We start from the raw sequence: 26144 nt of genomic DNA on the forward strand, positions 1-26144 counted from the left end.
GAGGGTCCATGGGGGTCCTGACCACTGAAGAATTTCCTCGAAGAACCATCGTTTTTTAAGAGTGTAGACAAACTTACAGAGTCTGATGTCTTTACAGAACCACCAGCTAACCTACACACACTTTCTGGGTTTGTCTGCATCTCAACAATTTGTCTGAAATGGTCCCTCAAAGCTGCTTTGGCACAGTGGCTGTGGTGGAAACCTCCAAACTAATAAATCTGAATGGAATTAAAGTGAAATTTTCTGGCTCCTGAATGAGGTTAGATGATTGTGAAAGGCAGTGTTGAGTAGAAGGATTTAAACCTGAAATATAATATATTTTCTTTCAATCTGCTTGAGTGGGGGAGACTTTTTTGGAGACGGATTTGTGCTTCGCAAATTCTGTTCAGCATAAAATAATCCCAAAATAAATAACATCGTTAGATAGTTCAGCTCTGATTAGTCTCACACTGTAGTTTAGGGCTAAGAAGCGTGACTGACAGCTCGAGAAAACAGCCGGCTAATCCTCAACACACACACACACACACACACACACACACGCACACACACACACACACACACACACTGATGTAGTTACTAGCCTGGCCGTGTGTTTGAACAGTGAGATCAGTGCAGTGCGGGGGAAGGTGGCTGAATATCTGGAACTTTCTCTCGGAGGCTGAAAGGGCCCAACGAGACAGGACAGGATGAGCTCCGAGTGCCAGAGTGTCTGGGTCAACGTGGGATCCTGTCTGTGTGTGTTTGTGTTTTTATCTCTTTGTGGGCTCTTTATGGGTCCTTTATCCTTCCAGGGTGATGAAAAATGAATACTTAGCGGTTGTGGGGACATCTGGCTGCTCTCCATGAGGAAAAATTCCCCCCAAAACGTCAGCTTTTATTAGAGCAAAATAGACCAAAGCTGATCTTTCGGTTGGGTGAGGTGGAAAAGCATATACACAAAACCATGAAGACAGGCCTAAAAGACTAATGTAGTAGGGTCATTCTACAGAAACGTCCACTTTTCCGTCTCTCCATAGGAGTCACTGGTGTAACTGATCCTCATTGGTGTAACACATAATAAAGGAAACACCAGAGACATTTTAATGAACAATGCATTTTACAGAATGGCTGCTACAGATCATCAAACCATGTTGTCAATCATAGAATATCCACTAAAATATGGAATTTAATCCATTTGTATTCTATTTTTCCACAATTACCTCAGAATAAAGTCGGTCACACCAGTTAAGCTAAAGGCTTCATATGAAATCATGAGCTGAATGACAAAATCTCTGATAACTGAAAGACACAGTGGACTCACCATGAGCTTTTCTTCATAGATCCTAACAGGTAAAAGGAAGTCAAGTGATGTCACCAGTGTGACCTTTATTTCAAAATAAGAGATTTTTTGTTACACAGTAACACCAGTGATATGATTCCTGGGCACAACTTTCATTATATATTTTATAATATTTATCTGGCATTTGTTTTCTTTATGTCATTTGAATCATATTTCATAGTCATGTATAGATTATTGTAGTTAAAAATAGCAGAAAAACGTTTTTTACCTCAAAATATGGCCTCAGCTTTTACACATGACTGTGAGGACGAGCTCTTCTGTGGTGCTTGGAATTCTATATGATTGATTTAAAAACAAGTATTGCTAAACTGAGGCTCAAGAAGGTGTAATTGTAAAAATAGCATTGTTTTATTTTAAAACATAAAAAAATTGTAACCCTGACATGTTTTTCAAGTGTAATATGTCTGTAAACACTAGGGACACAGAAATGCACGTTTCTGTAGAATGACCCATTTAAGTGTGTTCTTCTTTCACCAGACTTGCTACAAGTAGTGATAACACCCTCACATGGAGAGATCCAAGTGGGAGAGAGCAAAAGGTTCCGGTGCGAAGGTGAGACTGTTAAACTTTACGGAATGTTAACCTTTATCTTTTACCTGTAAAAGTGCAGTGTGTATAATTTAGGGGAATATATTAGCAGAGATGGAATACAGTAAACAAAACCATGTTTTTATTAGTGTATAATCACCTCTTACTATGAATCATCATGTTTTCATTAGCTTAGAATGAGCCCTTCACATCTACAGAGAGAACGGCTCTTTTTCCAACAGAGGCTGCCGCCGCCATGTTTCTACAAGAGCCTAGAACAACAAACCAAACTCTGCCTCTAGAGGGCGCCTTTCGTGTTTTTACATTAAAATGGCAGCTTGAATTTGGTGACGCTGTAGCTCCGGTTGGAAGACGTAGAAAGAAGAAGAATCAGCGGTTGCTGTCGGTGCTGCTGCCCATTTTGTGTTGTGAGAAGTTTAAGCACCCAAATTTTGACAAATGGAGGATCAGACTTGATCAGACTAGCACAAAAAAAGCAAGCTAGGGTGAATCTTTGTCATCAAAGAAGAGAAAACATGAATAAGCAAAATGAGATCAGGACAGACGACGGTAGGTCCTACACAATTAAAAAAGATGGTTCTTCAAGAGTTCTTTAGTAAAGAAATTGGTTCTATATAGATCCATGAACACTCAAAGCACCCTTTGCATGATTGAAAAGTTCTTTCTATCGTGAAATGGTTCTTCAGATTGATGGAGAATGTGTTGTATATAGTTCCATATAGCATCAAAAAGGATTCTTCAAATGTTACAAGCTTCACATCGTAACAATAGAAGAACCTTTGGTGCTATATAGAAGCCTTTACAAATAGGTCCATGATGCAAAGAACCCTTTAATCATGGTTCTTTGAGTGTTCATGGTTCTATATGGAAACATTTTTTTACTAAAGAAGCCTTGAAGAACCATCTTTTTTAAGGGTGTACTACACGTTTGGAAAGGGAGGGGTGAGGGAGATGGTTGCAATCTGCAACCTCACCACCAGATGCCACTAAATCTTACACACTGCATCTTTAATTTTTTACCCAATTTAATCATAATCATATCCAACTGCTAGATAGGTCTTCACTTATCACACCACTGAGCTGGGAGGGTGAAGTCTAGCATGAGCTTCCTTAGAGACACGGTCATCTTATAAACCAATGCAACGTCATTGGAGAGCTTAACATGCTTGGAGGATAAGGCTAACTGTGACACCACTCCTTGGCTAGCATGGCACTGAATGACCTCAGTAGGGTCAGCACTGCTCGAGAGCCAAAGTGACCGATTGATTTTCATTTGGAATTTTATAGATTTTATCAGAAGGACTTTATTAATGTAGCTTAAGGCAACATATTGTCACATTTTCTGTCTTGTAAAATATGGCAATACAATGAGAAATGTTGGCATCAAATCTCTTAGAGAAGCTTCAGCCATGCTAGAGTAGCTAGTGGTGTATGCTAAGGTGCTAATTTAGCAAGCTAACCACATTACAACAGTTAAAGCTGGTGAACATTCTGCTTAGTCTAACAACCATATTGTTGTTGTCAGAAGAAAACCTTGTGTCTTCAAAACAGCAACTTTACAGGAGAAGGAAAAAACATACATTACTTTTAATGTAAGTCAATGGAACCAGAAATTTTTTCAATCAATTTTGGGCCGTTTGTTTTAGTCCATTCATCATGAAATTTACACACAATGTAAAGGGCAATAGGTATCTTCTAATTATGTCAAAAACTGAAAAATGACACAAATGGGAATACGAGGTTTTCTTCCGACAGCGGCGATATGTTTATCATTAATAACGTGTTAACGTAGATATTATGTCAAAAAACTGAGTTGTGTTGAGTTACATTGTGTCAGGTTTCTATAAAGTTTGTCCAGCAAAGCAAGAGTTGCTATGGTACAAACTCTTGCCCTCCAGTTGTGGATGAAGCATGTATAGAGTAATTAAAACTCCATCCCTCTGGTGGCTTTCTGACTTACATGCTCCTCAAAAGTCCATAAATGTGCTAATTGCTCTGTGTGGTTTCAGTGGTCGGAGGAGCTGTAAACATTGACTGGATTGCCCCAAATGGAGAGAAAATCCAGGAAAAACACAGAAACGTCAGAGTGCACCGACACGACAGGACGTCCTCCTCTCTGACCATCCACGCGGCCAGGACGGAGGATGCTGGAGCTTATACGTGTGTGGCTGAAAACACTGAGACTGCAGCGCAGGCCAGCGTCGACCTGGAGGTCCTCTGTAAGTGCAGCTCAGAGCGATGCTATAAAACTGCTAAAGAGCTGTAAAACCGTCATAAGTGTGTGAAGCCTCGGGGGTCTGGCCATGATTTTATTAACTTCTTTTTTCCATTGTTTGTGAATGTTTGAGTTTCCTCAGTACAAACTAAACATCTGCACAAACACTGGTCTAAGGGGAATTCCACCAGTTTTCAAAATCTCAGCATTGAAAAGTAAAGTTATACAGAACTTCTTGAAGGAAAATGAGCCTTTATAAAGAAACTTGAAGCAACTCAGATTTCTTTACAGTACCGGTGATAGGAACAACACAAATATAGCAATTTGTTTGTTATTGAAACAGTGACTTTATATGGTTCTTCTGTGTTTCGCAATGTTAATAATGCTAAAATGTAAATCCACAAACATCTGTTTTCTTCAGCTACAGTGAGGATCGTGGAAGTAACCAGAGGATGTAGTATATTAGTATTTATACAACAGTGAGTTCCGGCCATGCAAGCTGATTGGTTGAGAAGTGTTCTAACTGTGCTGTTATTTCACCATAACATCAAGGATTTTTCACAAACACTGCTAAGCAACAACTTTGACAGCTGTAGGAGACGCTCAAGACATTTGAAGATTAAGATTAGATTTGACCGACAGCCGATTTGGTCAGACTCTGAAGATGAGACGACACTAAATTCCCAAACTGTCATCACCACTGAGCAGCTTTTCAGTCGGCAGCTGAGACAGAAGAACAGCTGAACGACCTGGAATCAGCCAGAAATGAACCCAACACCATTCGCCAAACTAAATGGGCTGTAAGATGCTTTACAGACTGGCTGGAACAAAACAACATTAATACTGATCTGGCAAAAACTGACAAAACTGAGCTAAACTTGATATTGCGGCAGTTTTACAGCTCAGTCTGATTTGGTCAGACTCTGAAGATCAGACTACACGTTTGGCGAATGGTACTGGGTTCATTTCTGGCTGATTCCAGGTTGTTCAGCTGTTCTTCTGTCACAGCTGCCGACTGAAAAGCTGTTCAGTGGTGATGACAGTTTGGGAATTTAGTGTAAGGAGCTGGAGAACGAACTGCCGGCTGTGCAGCGAGTGGGCGGAGCTCGTTACTCTGACGTAGCAACAAGCTGCTCGTTAAGGAACTATAATTTGGTGAAGGAACTGCGAACATTGAAACATATTAAACGCCGCGTTCACGGCCCAGTTTATTAATTTATTACTGTATTTATTTAACTGTTGTATTAAAGCAGTAGAACACTCGAGGAGTGTGTTATCGCCAATAACATCACGGCTGTGATGATCTACGGTGACCAAATCACAGTCATGATGTTATTTCACTGTAACACACTCCCTCTGTGTTCTACTGCTTAAATACTAACTCAGTATGATCCTCCTGAATAGTGCATTCTTCATCACACCAATCCTAATTACTTCTCTATGGAGCCCCTGAAAGAATGTGCTGTAATTTTTTTGTGGTGAGCACCAGATACTATGTGAAGAGCACTAGATACTACTAGTGCACATACATTATACTATTAGGTGCACACTAGATACTGTCAGGTTTGTATCAGATACAATCAGGTGCGTACCATAAACTATTAGGTGCATACCAGATACTATTAGGTGACCACTGGATACTGTCAGGTGAACACCAGATACTATTAGGTGCACGCCAGGCACTAGTAGGTGCCCTCTAGATACTATAGGGTTAGCACCAGATACTATTAGTTGCACACCAGATACTATTAGGTGACCACTAGATGCTGTCAGGTGAACACCAGATACTATTAGGTGCACGCCAGGCACTATTAGGTGCCCTACAGATACTATTGGGTTAGCACACACTTGGTACTATTTACTATGTGGTGAGCATCTGATACTATCAACAGTGGACCAAATATGCATAGAATCTGGTACGTACCTGATAGTATCAGGTGCATAGTATTTGGTGCGCACCTATTAGTGTCTGGTTATCTAAATAACCCACCACGTCCCTTTAGGGTCTCTGTACTTCTGAAGAAGCTCATTACAATGAAGTTTTGGTAAACAGTTGAAATTACCCCTTAGAAAATTCAGGATTTTTAACGTCACAGTGTAAAGTACTGATATATTTAAACTTATACGTATGTATAGTATATACTGTGATGTATGCAATGAAAATGGACAGTGCAGTATAGTTTTACATTAAAAAACGCTTTAGGGTTAGGGTTCGTTTGGCTCCATGACACCTACATAAGCCTTTCATGACAGCTGACATAGACCTGCATAAACGTAAATAAAGGCCTGTGCCAACAAGTGTTGTTGTCTGTATAGGTTTATGTCAGTTGTTGTGAAAAGCTAATGTAGTCTTATGAGTGCTGCCCTTCAGCAAAGCGTTACTGAATGCTTTTACATGCATAAGTCATATTTCCAGCCAAACATATAAAAACACACTTTTTATTTAGTAATATTTTGCAGGCTGCTATTTTCCGTGCCTAAATGTGGCTATGTTTCCAAAGTATTTGGCCTGTTTCATAACTGCTATTATGCTGGAGGTCATTCGTATCACTGCACGTCAACTTTAATCTCGTATGTCCTAAGAGATATTTTCTCTTCCTGAAAGCAGCTGTTTTGGAAAATTTTGTATTGAAACTGCAAATCCTTAAGCCATGTGTTTGGAACTTTGGAACTTGGATATCTTCATGGATTTAATTCTATTTATTTGTTTGTCTCTCTTTTGGTACAAAAGACCAGACACTGAGCTGAGCCTGGGGCCCGAAGGAAAGAGTAAAGTCTTTTGGCAGCAGTAGCGCAGCTCTGAAAGAGCCAGACTGGGTGGGTTTATGTGGGTTTTTCAGCCTGGACTGAGTTTCACTTTAATAACTCCTGGTCCTGTTCCTGATTCTGCGCCGGAGAGAAACAGTGCTTTGAATGTATTTGACTCAAACATCAACAAACAAATGATGCTGAAACAATACAGTTACTGCCAAAAGTAAAAGGGCAAACAAACAGTGTATATTTTATATGAAAATGGTAAAAAGACACAGACACCTGTGGTGATGTGGTACGTTTTGTCCATGTGGAACTGACCTGTCAAACTGGGGACCTTCCAGGCCAAAATGGCCTGCTAATTATCTGATGAGCTGAATCAGCTGTGTTTAATGAGGCAGTGAGCTGAAGTCTGCCGTGTTTTGACTCGTGAGGACTGGAGCCTGACACACGTGATGTAGAACCACTGAATATGTTTAGATCAGTACTTTCAAAGCAGTCTTTGTTTTTCAGTGTAAACCACACAGCGATCTCGATCACTTGGGTTTGCTCATGTTAGCTTAGCTGTGAGGAACAACTGAGACAATAAATATCTGCAGTAGTTTTGCAGAAACTCTTTTTAAAACTATTACTAAACAAAAAAAAAGCACAAATGACAGATTTTGAAACCAAAATATGCTAATGTTGCATTTCTTGTCAGACAAAAAAGAGTCTAAATTTAAAATGAATAATTTAAAGGTGAAATGCTGTAATAAATTAATACCCATACAGAGAATACAATATGAAATCAATACTACACCAAAAATTCTACTTTTTTCAGAAAATAAAACAAAAGAAAAACTATAAGTAGACAATGAACTGAAACTGAAATTGAAAACCTAATGAAGAAATAAAAACTAATGAAAGTTTTATTTCAGGGAAAAATAAAAGCCAATGTCAGCTAATATCCCGGATATGGAGTAGCAGTGAATGTGCGTTTCTCCAGCCTTCGGGAAAATGTGACGCAGTTTTCCCACTTTGACTCAGACACAAAGCTTCACAGTGACTGAACTGCTGACTCTGACCTCTTTTCATGGTCCTAAAGACGTAACCGGTAATGAGGCTGAAACTCTTCTCCGTTTACTCCCCCTGTGGGATTCGGGAGCCGCCTGGCTGAAGTCCCTCTTCTGCTCTAAATCAGTTTACACTGAGATTAGCAGGAAGGGCCGTTAAACTCGGCTGAACTAACGGAACATATTTCTGGTTCAGACAGTGTTTTTAAGGGGAGTTTGTAATGTTTGATGCTGAGGCCATGATAAGCTGCATGTTTAGACCAAGACTTCATAACTGACCCTTTTAATGAGGGTTTCGGTGAAAAACACCAAAGTCTAATGCAGTGAGATCACTGACCAGAAGTGCAACAGCAGCTCAGTGGTAATTATTACATGAAAGAAACAACACTAAAACATCAAAGATATCAATATTTAACATATATAGTACAGTATAATGTATAATACATCACTGTTGTTGGAAGAAAACCTTGTATCTCCAAAATGGTAACTTTACAGGAGAAGGAAAAAACACACTTTACTTTGAATGTAAGTCAATGGAACCAGAGTTTTTTTCAAGGCATTTTCAGTCATTTCTGTAAGTCCATTCATCATGAAATTTACATACAATGTAAAGGACAACAGGGATTTTTAGATAATGTAAAAAAACTGAAAAACGTCAAAAATTGAGATACGAGGTTTTCTTCCTACAACAGCGAAATATAATATATAGAACGTATAAAACGTATCTCTGCTGTCAGAACTAAACCTTGTATCTCCATTTTTTTGTTGCTTTTCAGTTTGACATTGTTGGGCTTTACATTGTGTGTAAATCTCACAATGAATGGAGCAGAAAAAATGGCCCAAAATTGCTTGGAAAAACGTCTGGTTCCATTGACTTACATTAAAAGTAAAGTAGGTTTTTTCCTTCTTCTGCAAAGTTACCATTTTGAAGATACAAGGTTTTGATCCTACAGCAGTGATTTATATATATAGGTTTAAATACAGATCAAAGTGGATTCCAAAGTATGTAAATGAAACAGTAAAACCAACAAACAAACATGTATGACAAAAAGAATGCGGAATAACAAAAACAGATGTTTTTCACTAAAGGCAAAAAATAAAAAGACAGATCAAGCATTAAAACTAACAGAAAGAGAAAGGAAATAAATTATAGGGTAGAAAATTTTAAATTTTAAAAGAGAACTAATAATAAGAACAGCCTAACGAGTCCTAACGAAATGCTAATTTAAAGATGTTTTCAGCTGCTCTTGAAAATGTTGTGAATATTAATCAGTAAAGAGTTTTCGGTGGTCTTATAGTTGTGCGTCACAGCAGAATCCTGCTTGGGTTTTTCATCCTTTCTTTATCCTCTTTCTTCATCCCTCTATCCAGTGAAGAGAGTCCGGAGAGGACCAGCGAAGGAGGGAAGGGAGAAGAGGCAGAAAGACCCCAAACCCTCCAAGAAACCCAAAGGCCCAAAGCCCACCAAGAAGCCCAAGGGTGAGAAAACCACCAAGAAGCCTAAAGGGGAGAAGAAGAAGAAAGGAAAGAAGAATAAAGAGATCATCACCACCACCACCACCACCACCACCACTCTACCACCTACGACCACCACTTTACCGCCTACCACCACGCCTCTGATCGTGTACGACGAGGAGTTTTTTGACCCAGGGCTTGATGAGTACTGGGATGAAGGTTGGAGAACCGTTTATGTTTTTATTCACATTTTTCTGTGTTTTTCTTGACCGAAGCCAAAAGTGTCCAAAAGTACACAGACAGGCCTTTTAATGAGTGAAGTCAGCTAATTTAAGATCACACAGGCTTTTGATTGTGCAAATACATCTTGTACAATATATGTAGAAAAGCACTGACCACTAGAATGAGATGCTGTGGAGCAGCCACATATGAGCCTAAGGTCACCATGTCCAGTGCCCAGCATGGGCTAGAGAGGTATGAAGCCCCCCAGCATTGGGCTGTGGAGCAGTGGAACTGTGTTCTCTGGTGTGATGGAGCTCCATCCAATACCTTTGGGATGAGTTTGTGATCCAGAACAAACCATCCAACATCAGTACCTGACCTCACTAATGCTCAATCAAATCCTCACAGCAATGTTCAACATCTAGTGTAAAGTCTTCCCAGAAGAGTAGAGGCTGTTACTGCAGCAAAGGGAGAGAAATTCACTATTAATACCCTTCAGTTCATAAGAAACGCTGGAGGAAGAAACTTTTGAACATTTAGTGTATTTCCAGTTTGTAATCCATCTTTCTGAGTGGCAGAAACACTTTTTATACATATTTATTTAGCATTAATGATCACAAATGAACTTAAACTTTTAACCTCTAGGCTTGTTACTCAGTATCTACCATGAATTATTCAGTAATTACTATGAATAATTAGTATCTACTGTGAGTTATTCAGTATGTATTATGAAATATTCGATATCTACTATGAATTATTCAGTGCCTACTTTGAATAATTAGTATCTACTATGAAATATTCAGTAGCTATTATGAAATATTCAGTATCTACTATGAATAATTAGTGTCTACTATGAATTATTTAGTGTCTACTATGAATTATTTAGTAAGTACTATGAAATATTCAGTATCTACTATGAATAATTAGTGTCTACTATGAATTATTCAGTATCTACAATGAATTATTTAGTATCTACTTTGAATAATTAGTATCTACTATGAATTATTCAGTAACTACTAAGGATTATTTAGTATATTTTTATTAGTATCAGTGCACTATGTAGTATTATGAAACTAATGTGTAAGTTGTGTAGTTATGATAGTGAGAAATTCTAGACCCAGTCACGGATCTTTAGGGTCATTTTTCCAGACCCAAATTTAGGTTCAGCTACATTTAGACCCACATTCAGCCTTTTAGACTAAAAAGAATTTGCATCATCAGTGAGTGTGTTTACATTCACTTAATAGTCTGATCACTGCAGTAAATCAGATTGTGTCAGTAACTGGTTCAGTGTGTTTACATGCTCAAGTAACCAGATAATGGGTAATGGGATTTCTGCTTTACATCCAGCCAATAAACTATCAGAATAAGACGTGGCGTAAACATAACGTAAAAATCATCATCATGCCACAGCTTTTTTTTTTAAACATCGAGTCACTTCAGTGGAAAATATGAATATACATAATCCAGAAGATGAAGAATATTGAAATCCTGAATTTGGTCGAGCGTGTAGTCGGTTTCAGCGTCGTTCCAAAAGTGCTGTGTTGGTCTCGCGGGTGCTGTGTTAAACGCTGCTCGCTGTTTCCGGGACGGCCCTCTGTTTTCACACGTGCTCAGACTGAGAGAAACGAAAGAAATCAGAGTAAGAGTTTACATGCGCTGAGAAATCTGATTACTGAGCTCAAATCCAGCCTCTTCATCAGATTTCTTAATCATATTTCTAGGCCTTTATCTGATCATGCTGTTTAGATGACTACTTGAATAATCAGATAACTGCCGAAATCTGAGATTGGTTAGTTTATTTAGTGCAAACAAATGTATTTATTGATGATCAGTGCCTGGGAAACTGGCCCTTAGAGTTAAGCTTGACTCATCGAAGGCCAGCAGTGGGTTTGGTGGTATTAAACAAAGAGTTCTAAGGCTGTGTTAGTCACCATTGTTATTCATGGAGTAAATTCCAATAACTGTTTGTTCCCCAGTGTACACTACAGAACAAGCCCCAGCAGTGGTCACTGATTCACCCACAGAAAGGCCCACTGAAGCTGATATAGACTTCCCCACAGACTTCCCGACAGACATCATTCCGGATGTGGAGGAGTATCCTAATCCTTATCCTGACTCAGGTAAAACATCTGTTTCCAGCTGTCCCGTCCACTCTACTGTGTTCTTTAACAGCTACAGCTGGGAAAGTTCAGGTGTTTATGTATGTTTTTTGTTATGTAATCAAGCTTTTCAGAGATCTGAACCTGATTGGTTGATAGGCTCGAACATTCACCAGCTTTAGCTGTATTAGTTAGGTTAGCGCCGTAGCCTTCAGCTCTAGATACTGTTGCGCGGTTGGCTGAAGGTTTTCTTGCAGATGACCTTCAGCTCGTCATGCCAAATACTGACATTCATACAAAAACACTGCACAAATATGATGTATGGTGATTTGAGCTATTGGCATTTTCATTAAGTGAGAATTCAGTTTTCTTCTTATTCTTCTTATTATTATTCCTTTTCTTCTTCTATCTCTTGTTCTTCTGTTGTTCTTCTTCTTTTTCTTCTTCTCATTCTTCTTCGTCTTCGTTCTCTTTTTCTCATTATTCTTCTTCTTTCCTTCTTCCTCTTTTTCTTCTTATTGTTCTTGTTCTTCATCCTTTTCTTTCTCTTCTGCTTCTTCTTCTTCTCCCTCCGGTTCTTCTCATTGTTCTTCTTGTTTTCTTCTTCCTCTTCCTCTTCTTCTTGTTCTTCTTGTTCATCTTCTTTTTCTTGTTGTTGTTGTTCTTCTTCTTCCTCCTCTTCTTTTTTTTGTTTCGCTTCTTTCTCTTCTTCTCATTCTTCTTCTTCTTTCTCTTCTGCTTCTTCTCCTTCCTGTTCTTCTCATTCTTCTTCTTTTCTTCTTCTTCTTATTGTTCTTGTCTGTCTTCTTGTTCTTGTTCTTCTTCCTCCTCTTCTTTTTCTTGTTTTGCTTCTTTCTCTTCTTCTCATTCTTCTTCTTTCCTTCTTCCTCTTCCTTTTCTTCTTATTGTTCTTGTTCTTGTTCTTGTTCTCGTTCTTGTTCTTGTTCTTCTTGTTCTTGTTCTTGTTCTTCTTCTTCTTCTTCTTCTTCTTCTTCTATCCATCCTCTCTATCTCTATCATCCAGAAGATGATGACTACTGGTTGGTAGGTGAGACCAAACCCACAGAGCCAGTTATCAGCGTCACGGGTAAAGACGGCGATTACTGGGATGCTACATGTAAGTGTCTCCTTATTGGTCTCCTATAGTGTCGAATCAGTGTTTCTCTCAGAGGAGAGTTTTGGTGGACAGTGAATCTGCAGAGTTGACCACGTTGTGGCTTGGTCAGGATTGTGTTAGATGTGGACAGTTTTCAGACATAATGACTGAGTTGCAGTAGGATTTTCTGTGGTGAAGTCTTGTTTTGTGAAAAATAAAACATTTTTTCCATCAAAACAGATGGAAGTTAGAAGTGCAGACTTGAACCTGTCAATACTGACAGTAAATCAGATAAATGCAGTTCCTTATGGTTCTTAATGGTTAAGGAAAACTGTTTTCCATCCTAAGCAGGTCACTCTCAGCTGTACGCATTGTTCTTTGTTTGAAGTGAAGTATCACTGTGCAGCTGGTTGTCATTGCAGGCACATTTTTCCATTTCTATCCAAACTCCTCTGTTTCTGTTTTTGTTTCTGTGCTAACAGACGAGGAACCAGAGAATTTACCCTTCCCGGACGGTAAAGAGGTCAGTCCAACTGACGGCGACTGGACTTACAGTGCCACAGGTCAGCTTTACTCGTGTTTTTGTGGATTTGCTATTATGTAATGAAGCATTATGCAGGATCACAGTGTTCAACAGGCCTGCAGGCATTAATAGACAAAGTTTGTACACTGTATTCCTCTATAATTACAATGTAGTTATAATTATAGACTATTATAAAGCACTTTTTTAGTATAATGTAATTAATGTGCAATTATAGTTGGAATGTAATCATAATGTTTATACCATACACAGTCACTCTGACAGACTGTAATACACTACAGGAAGTGTAGGGGGCGATATGGCTTCTACTGTTTCATTTAAAAAGCCTCTATAATGTTCATATGATCCACATAGTCACTCTGACAGACTGTAATACACTACAGGAAGTGTAGGGGCGATTGCAGCACACACCAATGTGTGGTTGGCTCTTTCATTGTCTTTATATATGGTACAGAGACAGCCTGACTGGGTTGTCCTATCTGGCCTTTTGATGGGTGGATTTATGTACCTCATAAATGCAAATGAAACTGTTTAACTGCACAACTAAAACTGTGATAAAGCACTTTAAAGACTTTGTTTTTGTACAGTACAATTGCTTGGTGTGTTTGGCACAGAGATCAGTAGGACAGCGGGGAAAGTCAACAAGCAGTAGTTTCATGTGTCCTAACATGAGAAGCATTATTATCCCTTAAATGCATACCATGTGTCGCTTACAAGCCATGGCCTCGGTTCCTCCCTCTACCTCCTACATGTCAAATGCAAGGCCTGTGGGCCAGATCCTGTCCAGCCCCAGCACTGTTTTGATTTTCTATTTTTATTAGCCCAATTCACAGTGCCCTGCACTACAATCTCCAGCATGCACTGCATCGTGATGTACGCACCCACCCCCTCCCGTCTGCAGTACACCAGTCACATCACCAAACATATTAGCTGTGTTTCAGCTGCAGCTCAACCAACATAAACGCTCAGCAGCTCAGAAACTGATCGCAAGAATTAATGAACTTGCAGCAAAGTAAAGACGGCAGGTGTCTAATTCAAGTAAATAGGTAGATTTAAAAGACCTTTTTCTAATATTTAAACTATTCACGTAATATTTTAAGGATTACTACAAAGGCATGTTTTGCTGTTGGTGTTTGGTGTGTTCTGAATAAACAGTGGCAAGTTGTACATTGGCCGACAAAACACTGTTGAGCATGATTATAAACATGTTTCAAACACAGAAAACTTTATCAAAATTAGTAACAATGCAACGGATATGAACCACAACACAACGGGAATGAGCCACAACGCAACGGGAATGAGCCACAACACAACGGGAATGAGCCACAACGCAACGGGAATGAGCCACAACACAACGGATATGAGCCACAACACAACGGGAATGAGCCACAACACAACGGATATGAGCCACGACACAACGGGAATGAGCCACAACACAACGGATATGAGCCACAACACAACGGGATTGAGCCACAATGCAACGGAAATGAGCCACAACACAACGGATATGAGCCACAACGCAACGGGAATGAGCCACAACACAACGGATATGAGCCACAACGCAACGGATATGAGCCACAACGCAACGGGAATGAGCGACAACACAACGGATATGAGCCACAACACAACGGATATGAGCCACAACGCAACGGGAATGAGCCACAACACAACGGATATGAGCCACAACACAACGGGAATGAGTCACAACACAACGGGAATGAGCGACAACGCAACGGATATGAGCCACAACACAACGGGAATGAGCCACAACGCAACGGATATGAGCCACAACACAACGGGAATGAGCCACAACGCAACGGAAATGAGCCACAACACAACGGGAATGAGCCACAACACAACAGAAATGAGTCACAACACAACAGAAATGAGTCACAACACAACGGGAATGAGCCACAACACAACGGGAATGAGTAACAACGCAACGGGAATGAACCACAACACAACGGGAATGAGCCACAACACAACCGAAATGAGTCACAACGCAACGGGAATAAACCACAACGCAATGGAAATGAGTCACAATGCAACGGGAATGAACCACAACACAACGGAAATGAGCCACAACACAACGGGAATGAACCACAACGCAACGGAAATGAGTCACAACGCAACCGAAATGAGCCACAACGCAACGGAAATGAGTAACAACGCAACGGAAATGAGCCACAACGCAACGGATATGAGCCACAACGCAACAGAAATGAGCCACAACGCAATGGAAATGAGTCACAACACAACGGGAATGAGTCACAACGCAACTGAAATGAGTCACAACACAACGGGAATGAGCCACAACACAACGGGAATGAGCCACAACACAACTGAAATGAGTCACAACGCCATGGAAATGAGTCACAATGCAACGGGAATGAGCCACAACACAACCGAAATGAGTCACAACGCAACGGGAATGAACCACAACGCAATGGAAATGAGTCACAATGCAACGGGAATGAACCACAACACAACGGAAATGAGCCACAACACAACGGGAATGAACCACAACACAACGGAAATGAGTCACAACGCAACGGAAATGAGCCACAACGCAACGGATATGAGCCACAACGCAACAGAAATGAGCCACAACGCAATGGAAATGAGTCACAACACAACGGGAATGAGCCACAACACAACCGAAATGAGTCACAACGCAACGGGAATGAACCACAACACAACGGGAATGAGCCACAACACAACTGAAATGAGTCACAACGCCATGGAAATGAGTCACAATGCAACGGGAATGAGCCACAACACAACCGAAATGAGTCACAACGCAACGGGAATGAACCACAACGCAATGGAAATGAGTCACAACGCAACGGGAATGAACCACAACGCAACGGAAATGAGCCACAACACAACGGGAATGAACCACAACGCAACGGAAATGAGTCACAACGCAACGGGAATGAGCCACAACACAACGGATATGAGCCACAACGCAACGGGATTGAGCCACAACGCAACGGAAATGAGCCACAACACAACGGGAATGAGCCACAACACAACAGAAATGAGTCACAACACAACAGAAATGAGTCACACCACAACGGGAATGAGCCACAACACAACGGGAATGAGTAACAACACAACGGGAATGAGCCACAACACAACGGGAATGAGCCACAACGCAACGGGAATGAACCACAACACAATGGGAATGAGCCACAACGCAACGGGAATGAGTAACAACGCAACGGAAATGAGTCACAACGCAACGGAAATGAGCCACAACGCAACGGAAATGAGTCACAACGCAATGGAAATGAGCCACAACACAACAGAAATGAGCCACAACGCAACGGGAATGAGTAACAACGCAACGGAAATGAGTCACAACGCAACAGAAATGAGCCACAGTGCAACGGAAATGAGTCACAGTGCAACGGGAATGAGCCACAACACAACGGGAATGAGTCACAACGCAATGGAAATGAGCCACAACACAACAGAAATGAGCCACAACGCAACGGGAATGAGTCACAACGCAACGGAAATGAGTCACAACGCAATGGAAATGAGCCACAACACAACGGAAATGAGCCACAACGCAACGGAAATGAGTCACAACGCAACAGAAATGAGCCACAACGCAACGGAAATGAGCCACAACACAACGGAAATGAGTCACAACGCAACGGAAATGAGCCACAGTGCAACGGAAATGAGTCACAATGCAACGGGAATGAGCCACAACACAACGGGAATGAACCACAACACAACGGGAATGAGTCACAACACAATGGGAATGAACCACAACACAACGGGAATGAGCCACAACGCAACGGAAATGAGTCACAACGCAACGGAAATGAGCCACAACGCAACGGGAATGAGCCACAACACAACGGAAATGAACCACAACACAACGGGAATGAGCCACAACACAACTGAAATGAGTCACAACGCCATGGAAATGAGTCACAATGCAACGGGAATGAGCCACAACGCAACGGAAATGAGTCACAACGCAACGGGAATGAACCACAACGCAATGGAAATGAGTCACAATGCAACGGGAATGAACCACAACGCAACGGAAATGAGCCACAACACAACGGGAATGAACCACAACGCAACGGAAATGAGCCACAACGCAACGGAAATGAGCCACAACGCAATGGAAATGAGCCACAACACAACGGAAATGAGTCACAACGCAATGGAAATGAGCCACAACGCAACGGAAATGAGCCACAGTGCAACGGAAATGAGTCACAATGCAACGGGAATGAGCCACAACACAACGGGAATGAGCCACAACACAACGGAAATGAGTCACAACGCAATGGAAATGAGCCACAACACAACGGAAATGAGTCACAACGCAATGGAAATGAGCCACAACGCAACGGAAATGAGTCACAACGCAACGGAAATGAGCCACAACGCAACGGGAATGAGCCACAACACAACGGGAATGAACCACAACACAACGGGAATGAGCCACAACACAACTGAAATGAGTCACAACGCCATGGAAATGAGTCACAATGCAACGGGAATGAGCGACAACACAACCGAAATGAGTCACAACGCAACGGGAATGAACCACAACGCAATGGAAATGAGTCACAATGCAACGGGAATGAACCACAACACAACGGAAATGAGTCACAACACAACGGAAATGAGCCACAACGCAACGGAAATGAGTAACAACGCAACGGAAATGAGCCACAACGCAACGGATATGAGCCACAACGCAACGGAAATGAGCCACAACGCAATGGAAATGAGTCACAACACAACGGGAATGAGCCACAACACAACCGAAATGAGTCACAACGCAACGGGAATGAACCACAACGCAATGGAAATGAGTCACAATGCAACGGGAATGAACCACAACACAACGGAAATGAGCCACAACACAACGGAAATGAGCCACAACGCAATGGAAATGAGTCACAACGCAACGGAAATGAGTCACAACGCAACTGAAATGAGCCACAACACAACGGGAATGAACCACAACACAACGGGAATGAGCCACAACGCAATGGAAATGAGTCACAACGCAACGGAAATGAGCCAAAACGCAACGGAAATGAGCCACAACGCAACGGAAATGAGTCACAACGCAACTGAAATGAGTCACAACGCAACTGAAATGAGTCACAACGCAACGGGAATGAACCACAACACAACAGGGAATGAGCCACAACACAACACAAATGTTTGCGGAAGACTCAAAGGGGATGAAATATCTATGATGGAAAATCACTGACAGAAGTAGATCAGACCACAGACACTCAGACACTCACATCCCGAGTTCATGGCTAACCTTTGCTCTCTGACGTATCGTAGCTGTGCTGTGGTTGCTAATCTGGTGTTACTAGTTAAACCTTTACAGTTACACTGTACAGCTAATTCCCGTTAGGATACAGTGATGTCAGTAATCTACTCAAATAAAAGTTACTTACTTTTAAACTTACTTTTACTGGTGAATGTTTGTGCTGCATAGAATTTAAAACTCTGAATGGCTCCGTCGTCTCTGAGTGCCCCCTGGAAACATCTCCGCTGTGTCATTTTGATTACAGTGTTTTCTGTGTTTGCAGCTCGTTTCTATTTGCAGTTTGTTGGGTCTTCTTAGCCACCATAAAGTTTGGATTATAGCAAACTGCTATTTGAAGTGTTCTCTGGGCCACAGATTTGTTGAGATTTTTTAATGTGGCCCTTTTAGTGGTTGAGTTTGACATCCTTGCTCGACCTCATTCATTTTTTTCAGACAAAATATTAAAATAGAACAAAACATTTCATGGTTTTATCTTGTTAATGTCAATTAAATGTTTTTGGGTCATTTTCATGTGGACTTCAGGTGGATACATTTTTAAAAAAATACATTTCTTTCATCCCAAAACTAAATAATCTCAATATGTCCATTAACATCTCCTATTATTATATATGCAAAAAGGAGAGTTTCATTCCAAACATGTTTTACAGTCACTGGTGTTGTATGAATATGGTGTAACACCAGTGACGGTGACTCCAGTGACATTCTGGTTAAAACCGAGGATTCTATTAATTGGCCGATTCATTGTTGGTCAGGTGACCTTGTGTATTCAGTAATAAAATGATAATATGGCATTATTTTAACAAAATTTTAATTACCCAGCCTTTAAAGCACAAAACACCAGTGACACATAGAAGTTATGAGCTGCCTGATAAACAAAACTATTAATAAATTAATGATGTGACTCGCCTTCTCATGCCTTGAGATGCTTCCTCTTTGATGAGCCTCAACCCAAAGAAGCAGTTTAATAGAGCTGAAAATACTGTGTTCAAATGTAAAATAAGAGTCCTGATAACACCAGCGACCACAATCCCTTTTTTAAAATACATAATTCTTAAATGTAGTATAATGATAATGATGTAAAAAGTAAACATGAATCTGTTTTATACAAATTTCTAAGTTGAACCTCTTAAAATATTGTTTTATAATAAAAATAGTTTCTCAGATGTTGAAATTTGTTTTGTGAGGAGCTGTTTCACAGATGCAGAGTGACTATGAAACAGGATAAAAAGAAAGAAAAAGAAAAGAGAAAAATCAGAGAATCATAAGAGAAAAGTATTATTTGATCTTAGATTGACTGTATAAATGTACATACTGACTTTTGCAGCTGTGCCTGATATTTTAAGCATCTTTTTAAGCCCTGAAACTTGTGTGACATGGTTTCCCCTCCAAATGGAGAATGAACCCCTTTACAGTTTTATGCTAGCATGGCAGCTGGCAGAGTTTTTATTAGATATGAGTTGTGGGCTGCGAGGTATTTGGGAGAAACAGCCCCACATTTAAGGGTTAATTTCTTCTCTTCTTATATACACAGATTTGAAAATGAGAAGGAAATTGTAACTCTGGTCTGTAACTCTTACTCTCCTTTCATTACAGATGAACCCACAATCCCTCCTTATGACAAGTGGTACGAGGAGTATGAATACGGACCAGGTATACAAACCTGTTTTATACTTACTGTACAACACAGACTCGCTCTGACCCCTCTGAACTCTACAGGTTTTTACAGGGCAGCCAGTGCAACGGCGTAAATAAAAGCATGACAGTTCCGTCCTTTTTCTCTCCACCCGAATTAGGGTACAGACAGCGTGGCCTGTCATTTAACTTCGCCTTTTACTCTGAAGTAAACATCAGGTGGAGCCAGACGTCATAATCTTCACTCTGAGAGAGAGAGAAAGAGATGAAACGACGGACGAAACAGAACATCAAAAGAAACAGAAAGAGTTTCCCGTCGGAGGAATGTCTTTTGTCTTTTGCTTTGGTCATGGTGGTCTAGACTATAGACGCTGTCGAAGGTTTGGATAGTGACAGAGTGAAATCGGTCAGTTTTAATGAGTCAGAAACAGAACAAGACCTTTTGTCTCAGTTGATATTTTAAGCTTTTGAACACATCTTAAAATTTTATAGAAATATTTTCAACCTAATATTTACCTGCCTCATCTGTAGAGTACGGCTGATTACCATGGGACAACAGTTTTAGGGCAGCTGCTGCGTTCTGTGAATAAATACTTTAACCCCTTAAATGTCCAGGACCACCAGCAGGCCCAAAGTTTTATTACACACTTCTATAACCTAAGAATAGCTCTGCCAGTTTGCACTGAAGTCCCTGTAGTTACTGAATAATAAGACTTATTATGTAATAAGCCTGGATTTTAAGGGGTAAAAATGCCATTCCAGGGAACGTCTTACCAAAACTGTTCTTCTAAAGTTTCATCCGGCTTCACAAAACTGAAGCAACACAGTAAAAAGGGATTTTCTGATACTGGCTACTGTCACTTAAAGGTGCAATGTGTAAGATTTAGTTGAGATCTAGTGGTGATGTTGCAGATTGCAACCAACCGAATCCCCCTCCCTCACTCCTCCCTTTCCAAGCGTGTAGTAGAACCTACAGTGGCCGTCGGGTTTTCTGTCAACGCCTGTCCCGATTTTATTTTGCTTATTTGTGTTTTCGCATCTTTGATGGCGAGAATTCACCCTGTCTCGCTTTTTCTGGTGCTAAATAATAAGTTTGATCCTCCAATTGTCAAACTTCTCATGACACAAAGTGGTCAGCAGCACCGACAGCAACCATAGATTCTACTTTTTTCTACATCTTCCAACCGGAGCTACAGCACACCAAATTCAAGCTGCTGCTTTAATGTAAAAATGAGAAAGGCGCCCTCTAGAGCCTCTAGAGTGTTTGGTTTATTTATTCTAGTCTACTGTAGAAACACGGCGGCACAACATGGCTCCTTCACTCCTTATGTAGATATACAGGGCTCATTCTAAGCTAACCAAAACACAATGATTCATAGTAAGAGGTGATTATACACTAAGGAACACATGGTTTTGTTTACTATATTCCATTTCTGCTTATAGATCCCCTTAAATTTTACACACTGCACCTTTAAAGCTTGTCCTGTGCAGGAGATCAGGCAGAACCTGTGGAAACTTCGCCCACACTGCTGCTAAGGAGTTACCACAGATGATATCTTCTGGAAAACTTGTGTCATCTCTGAAAGAATGAATTATACAGATATACAGCTTTGACAGAGTTTATAAAAAAAGATATATTTTAATACCTGCAGCACTTTAACGTTTACTGATGAAATTCAGCAACTGCCCAAAGACTTCATTATGAGTGAGATGTGATTCAGTGAGTTTTCTGTTCTTTTTCTAAATAATGTGTTGAAATTATTGTCTGGTTCACTTGGCCATGTGTTATAGATGCGGCAGGCAGAAAGAGATTAGGTTGAGCGGAAATGAACAGAATAATTCCATAGTTCTGGTGGGATAATGTGAAACACAAAAGCCTGAATCCATGTATAAATAAGCATGAAGCCAAGCCAAACTGGACAGGATGGAGTTCCAGGAAAAGTGTGATAACAGTACGCACAATTTTCACGTTTAGCATATGTTTAGAAGGATAAACTATGAGAGACGATGCAATTTTAGACATGTTTGAATGAAGATCAAAACTACACCAACGACACAGAGTCCAGCACAAACAGTCTGTTCTGATTACGTGCTCTGACGTCAAAATGACAGCTTTGTCTTCACTACACAAAGAAGTGGCATCTTGTCAAGTGGCGTCGAACTCGAAGACAACAGCACCAGGGAAAAAGAAATAACTTTAACTCATTAACATGGTTTAGATTGATATCCTGTCCTGATCGCCATTAATCTTCCAAATGTGTGCACATCACAAATGATAATATCAGCTTTTATTGCTGTTTTTATGGTTCTGGATTTGGGCGTCAGAGCAGTAAAATTCTCATATTTTTGGTTTTCTCCAGAGAAGAGACTGGAAGAAGAAGAGGAGGAGAGAGAGAGGGCGAGAAAAAGGCAGGAGGAGAGAGGTACGGTACTAAGATCCACGGAGAGCTCTAACATCTCTCTGCCACGCTGTCAAATTAGTAAAGCTCAGGCCTGAGCATGCTGTGATTGTATGAGCCACAATAACAGTGTAGCACAGAGAGTGATTATTACAGGCGTAAATCAGACAACATGAGGCGAAATCTAACAATTAAGATAAGAAATTATGCCTATATTTTGGGTATAAGATGCAATTTGTTTTTGTCTTTAAGTGGAACTGGCAGGAGGGCTGGTTGTAAAGTTTATGGTTGCTTTTAAGTCCACAACACGCCTATTTGTCACTGTGTGCGCAAGATGACACACCCAACAAGCAAGCTTGCTGTTACCACTTCCACTCAGCCGCTCCAGCACAAAGACATAGTTTTGGTTTTGGAAGGTGGGGGGTGCTGTGAAATTAGAGCTAACGATGGCTAACAAGGTCAAACGTCTAGTAAACTGTAACGTAATTAAAGCTGGTGCTGACAGAGTGGAATACACACACACACACACATTATCTAGGCTGCTTATCCTCCTGGGTCACGGTGGGGGCTGGAGTCTATCCCAGCGCTCATTGGGCGGAAGGCAGGAAGCGTCCTGGACAGGCTGCCAGTCCATCACAGGATGGACATTAGGGGTGGGAATCTCTTGGCATCTCACGATGGAGCTGCAGCTTTACTCAGAAACGATAACCCTGTGTCGCCAGCTGTGTAAGATGTTTCAGACTCTGTAGTAGGTAAGATTTGTTTGAATTCATCTCTCAAAAAGAATAATAGACTAATTCATTCTGTCTTTCAGTCAGATGTTGTATCAGTTCCTCATGTAACATTTTACTGGAATGGGGTTTCTTGATAATGTGTGCTTTGTTTTTTGTTGGCTTCTGCCACAAAAACAAACAAACAAACAAACAAACAAAAATGAAAATAGGTAGCATAAACATGGAAGTGAGTTTAGCCCTATAGTAACCATGGAAATATGTGCAACATAACCATAAAAATGAGTGTAGTGTAATAATGGAAATGAGTGTAGTGCATCCATGGAAACAAGTGTAGTGTAACCATGGAAATGAGTGTAGCGTAACCATAGAAATGAGGGTAGTGTAACAATGGAAATGGGAGTAGTGTAACCATAGCATTCGCATTCATAAGCAGCGCAGTTGGTTTCCTGGATCGTTAAACCTGCAACGAGAGACTGTCAAACACTAAAAAGTTGCAAAGATGAAGTCGCTTCTCTTTCAAATTTTCCCGTTCCACCTTAAATGGTGCCACATTTATATTCTGGCGTCTCAGGCAGAATTTAAGGTGGAATGGAAAAAAATTCGAACAAGAAGCTGGAGAATAAGAAGTGACTTCAGCCTCGTAAAACAGTCGAACGTTGAGAGACATTTTACAAGAAACTCTTCTACTTTTGAGGAAAAGTTTCCTGGCGGAGATGGGAGGAAAGTAAATCAGTGTTTTCGTTTATATTTTTAACCTATACTAGGACATCATCACATACTGAGACATACTGGACATGAAATGTTGCGGCTCCCAAGGTGGTTTGGCTTTTGTTGAAAGGACAAAATGGCTCTTCTTGTCATTTGTGTTGTGACTCCTGACCTAACCTGGCTTTAATGCAGAGGGAGCCGGTTGGATTTCTCACTCATCCAGTTGTGTTTTTGTTATGTGCCGCCACAGACTGTCCGGGCGCTGCACTTACCCACTTCCAAGTTCCGTCTTTTGCGTTATAAATTAAAATTTAGAAAATCGATTTTTGACATTTGTGAGTTGATTCAGAATCATCCACGTCCGCATTGTGATGCGTCTGAGAATCGATTTTTCCCCCACCCCTGATGCACATATTGGTGGCCTAGACAATAAGCCTGACTGCATGTCTTTGGACTGTGGGAGGAAACCCACCCAGACTTGAGGAGAACATGCAAACTCCACACAGGAAGGCCTCTGGTCACCCGGTCGGGGCATTGAACCCAGGCCCAGCGCTACCCACTGCAATCAGCCAGTAACAGTGAGTGTCTTCTCACAACATGTCACCAGCATAACCATGAAAAAGGTAAACTTTTTAGATTTTAGTAAACTATACATTTGAAATTAATTGGGTTAAACATTTTAGAAGAATGTTTAAGCCAATCTTTGCCGTATTTTATTCCTTGTTCTATATTCTCACATATTGATGGCCTAGACTTTCTCCTCATATGTAACCATAAAATGAATAAGTTACCCCATTGCTGTCTGCCTTTCATAGGCAAGTCCTTTGGCTTTCACATACAGTTTTCTCTGCACAGATATTTTATTTGGAACATTGGTGACATTCTTCACAGGAACAAGTCGCTGTTCATGCAGAATTGGTTTGATGGGAATATAATTTTGTTTTGTCAGCTGGTAAAGCACCAGGGTCAGTTACTAAATTATCATTTTTAGCTCGTTTTTAATTTCCTGTTAGAATTTGCTGTGGTGTTTCATTCTGTCCCGTCTGGAGCTGCAGCTTTACTCAGAAACGATAACCCTGTGTCGCCAGCTGTGTAAGATGTTTCAGACTCTGTAGTAGGTAAGATTTGTTTGAATTCATCTCTCAAAAAGAATAATAGACTAATTCATTCTGTCTTTCAGTCAGATGTTGTATCAGTTCCTCATGTAACATTTTACTGGAATGGGGTTTCTTGATAATGTGTGCTTTGTTTTTTGTTGGCTTCTGCCACAAAAACAAACAAACAAACAAACAAACAAAAATGAAAATAGGTAGCATAAACATGGAAGTGAGTTTAGCCCTATAGTAACCATGGAAATATGTGCAACATAACCATAAAAATGAGTGTAGTGTAATAATGGAAATGAGTGTAGTGCATCCATGGAAACAAGTGTAATGTAACCATGGAAACGAGAGTAGCGTAACCATGGAAATGAGAGTAGCGTAACCATGGAAACGAGAGTAGCGTAACCATGGAAACGAGAGTAGCGTAACCATGGAAATGAGAGTAGCGTAACCATGGAAATCTGAGTAGCATAACCATGGAAATGAGTGAAGTGTAACCATGGAAACGAGTGTAGCGTAACCATGAAAATGGGAGTAGCATAACCATGGAAACGAGTGTGGCGTAACCATGAAAATGGGAGTAGCATAACCATGGAAATGCATGTAGTTTAACCATGGAAATTAGTGTAGCGTAACTATGGAAACGAGTGGTGTAGCTGTAGTCCATGTTATAACTCTGTTTCCTGGGCAATAAAGACCTGCACTACTTACAGATCTCACACAGTCTCCAGATCACTTCAGGGGACAAAAGCAGATTCTTGAAAAGTTCTTGTCCGTCCCCGGCGTACGTACCAGTATGTCATGTTCTATGAGAGATTAATATTTACTGTATCAGAGATAGAATGCATTTGTTCACCTTCCACATTCTCCATGTTCATGAACTCTGACTGACACCTTTATTAGAAACCCCTACATTATGA

At 40.6% G+C, this 26144-nt stretch overlaps 1 protein-coding gene across 2 annotated transcripts in view; it reads left to right on the forward strand.

Moving 5' to 3' along the window:
* si:ch1073-459j12.1 (inactive carboxypeptidase-like protein X2) overlaps positions 1-26144 on the forward strand; it is a 55326-nt gene that overhangs the window by 5731 nt on the left and 23451 nt on the right. The window contains exons 2-9 of one of the 2 annotated variants that reach the window (XM_036578195.1): positions 1817-1891; positions 3898-4107; positions 9278-9580; positions 11563-11706; positions 12713-12802; positions 13264-13344; positions 20242-20298; positions 22641-22703. In XM_036578195.1, coding sequence (XP_036434088.1) covers positions 1817-1891; positions 3898-4107; positions 9278-9580; positions 11563-11706; positions 12713-12802; positions 13264-13344; positions 20242-20298; positions 22641-22703 — 1023 coding nt within the window. Of the gene's footprint in view, positions 1-1816; positions 1892-3897; positions 4108-9277; positions 9581-11562; positions 11707-12709; positions 12803-13263; positions 13345-20241; positions 20299-22640; positions 22704-26144 lie in introns of both variants that reach the window. The other variant, XM_036578194.1, reaches the window with a different exon arrangement.

The sequence above is a fragment of the Colossoma macropomum genome, unplaced genomic scaffold (genome assembly GCF_904425465.1).
Source record: "Colossoma macropomum unplaced genomic scaffold, Colossoma_macropomum, whole genome shotgun sequence".
NCBI classification, from domain to species: Eukaryota; Metazoa; Chordata; class Actinopteri; order Characiformes; family Serrasalmidae; genus Colossoma; species Colossoma macropomum.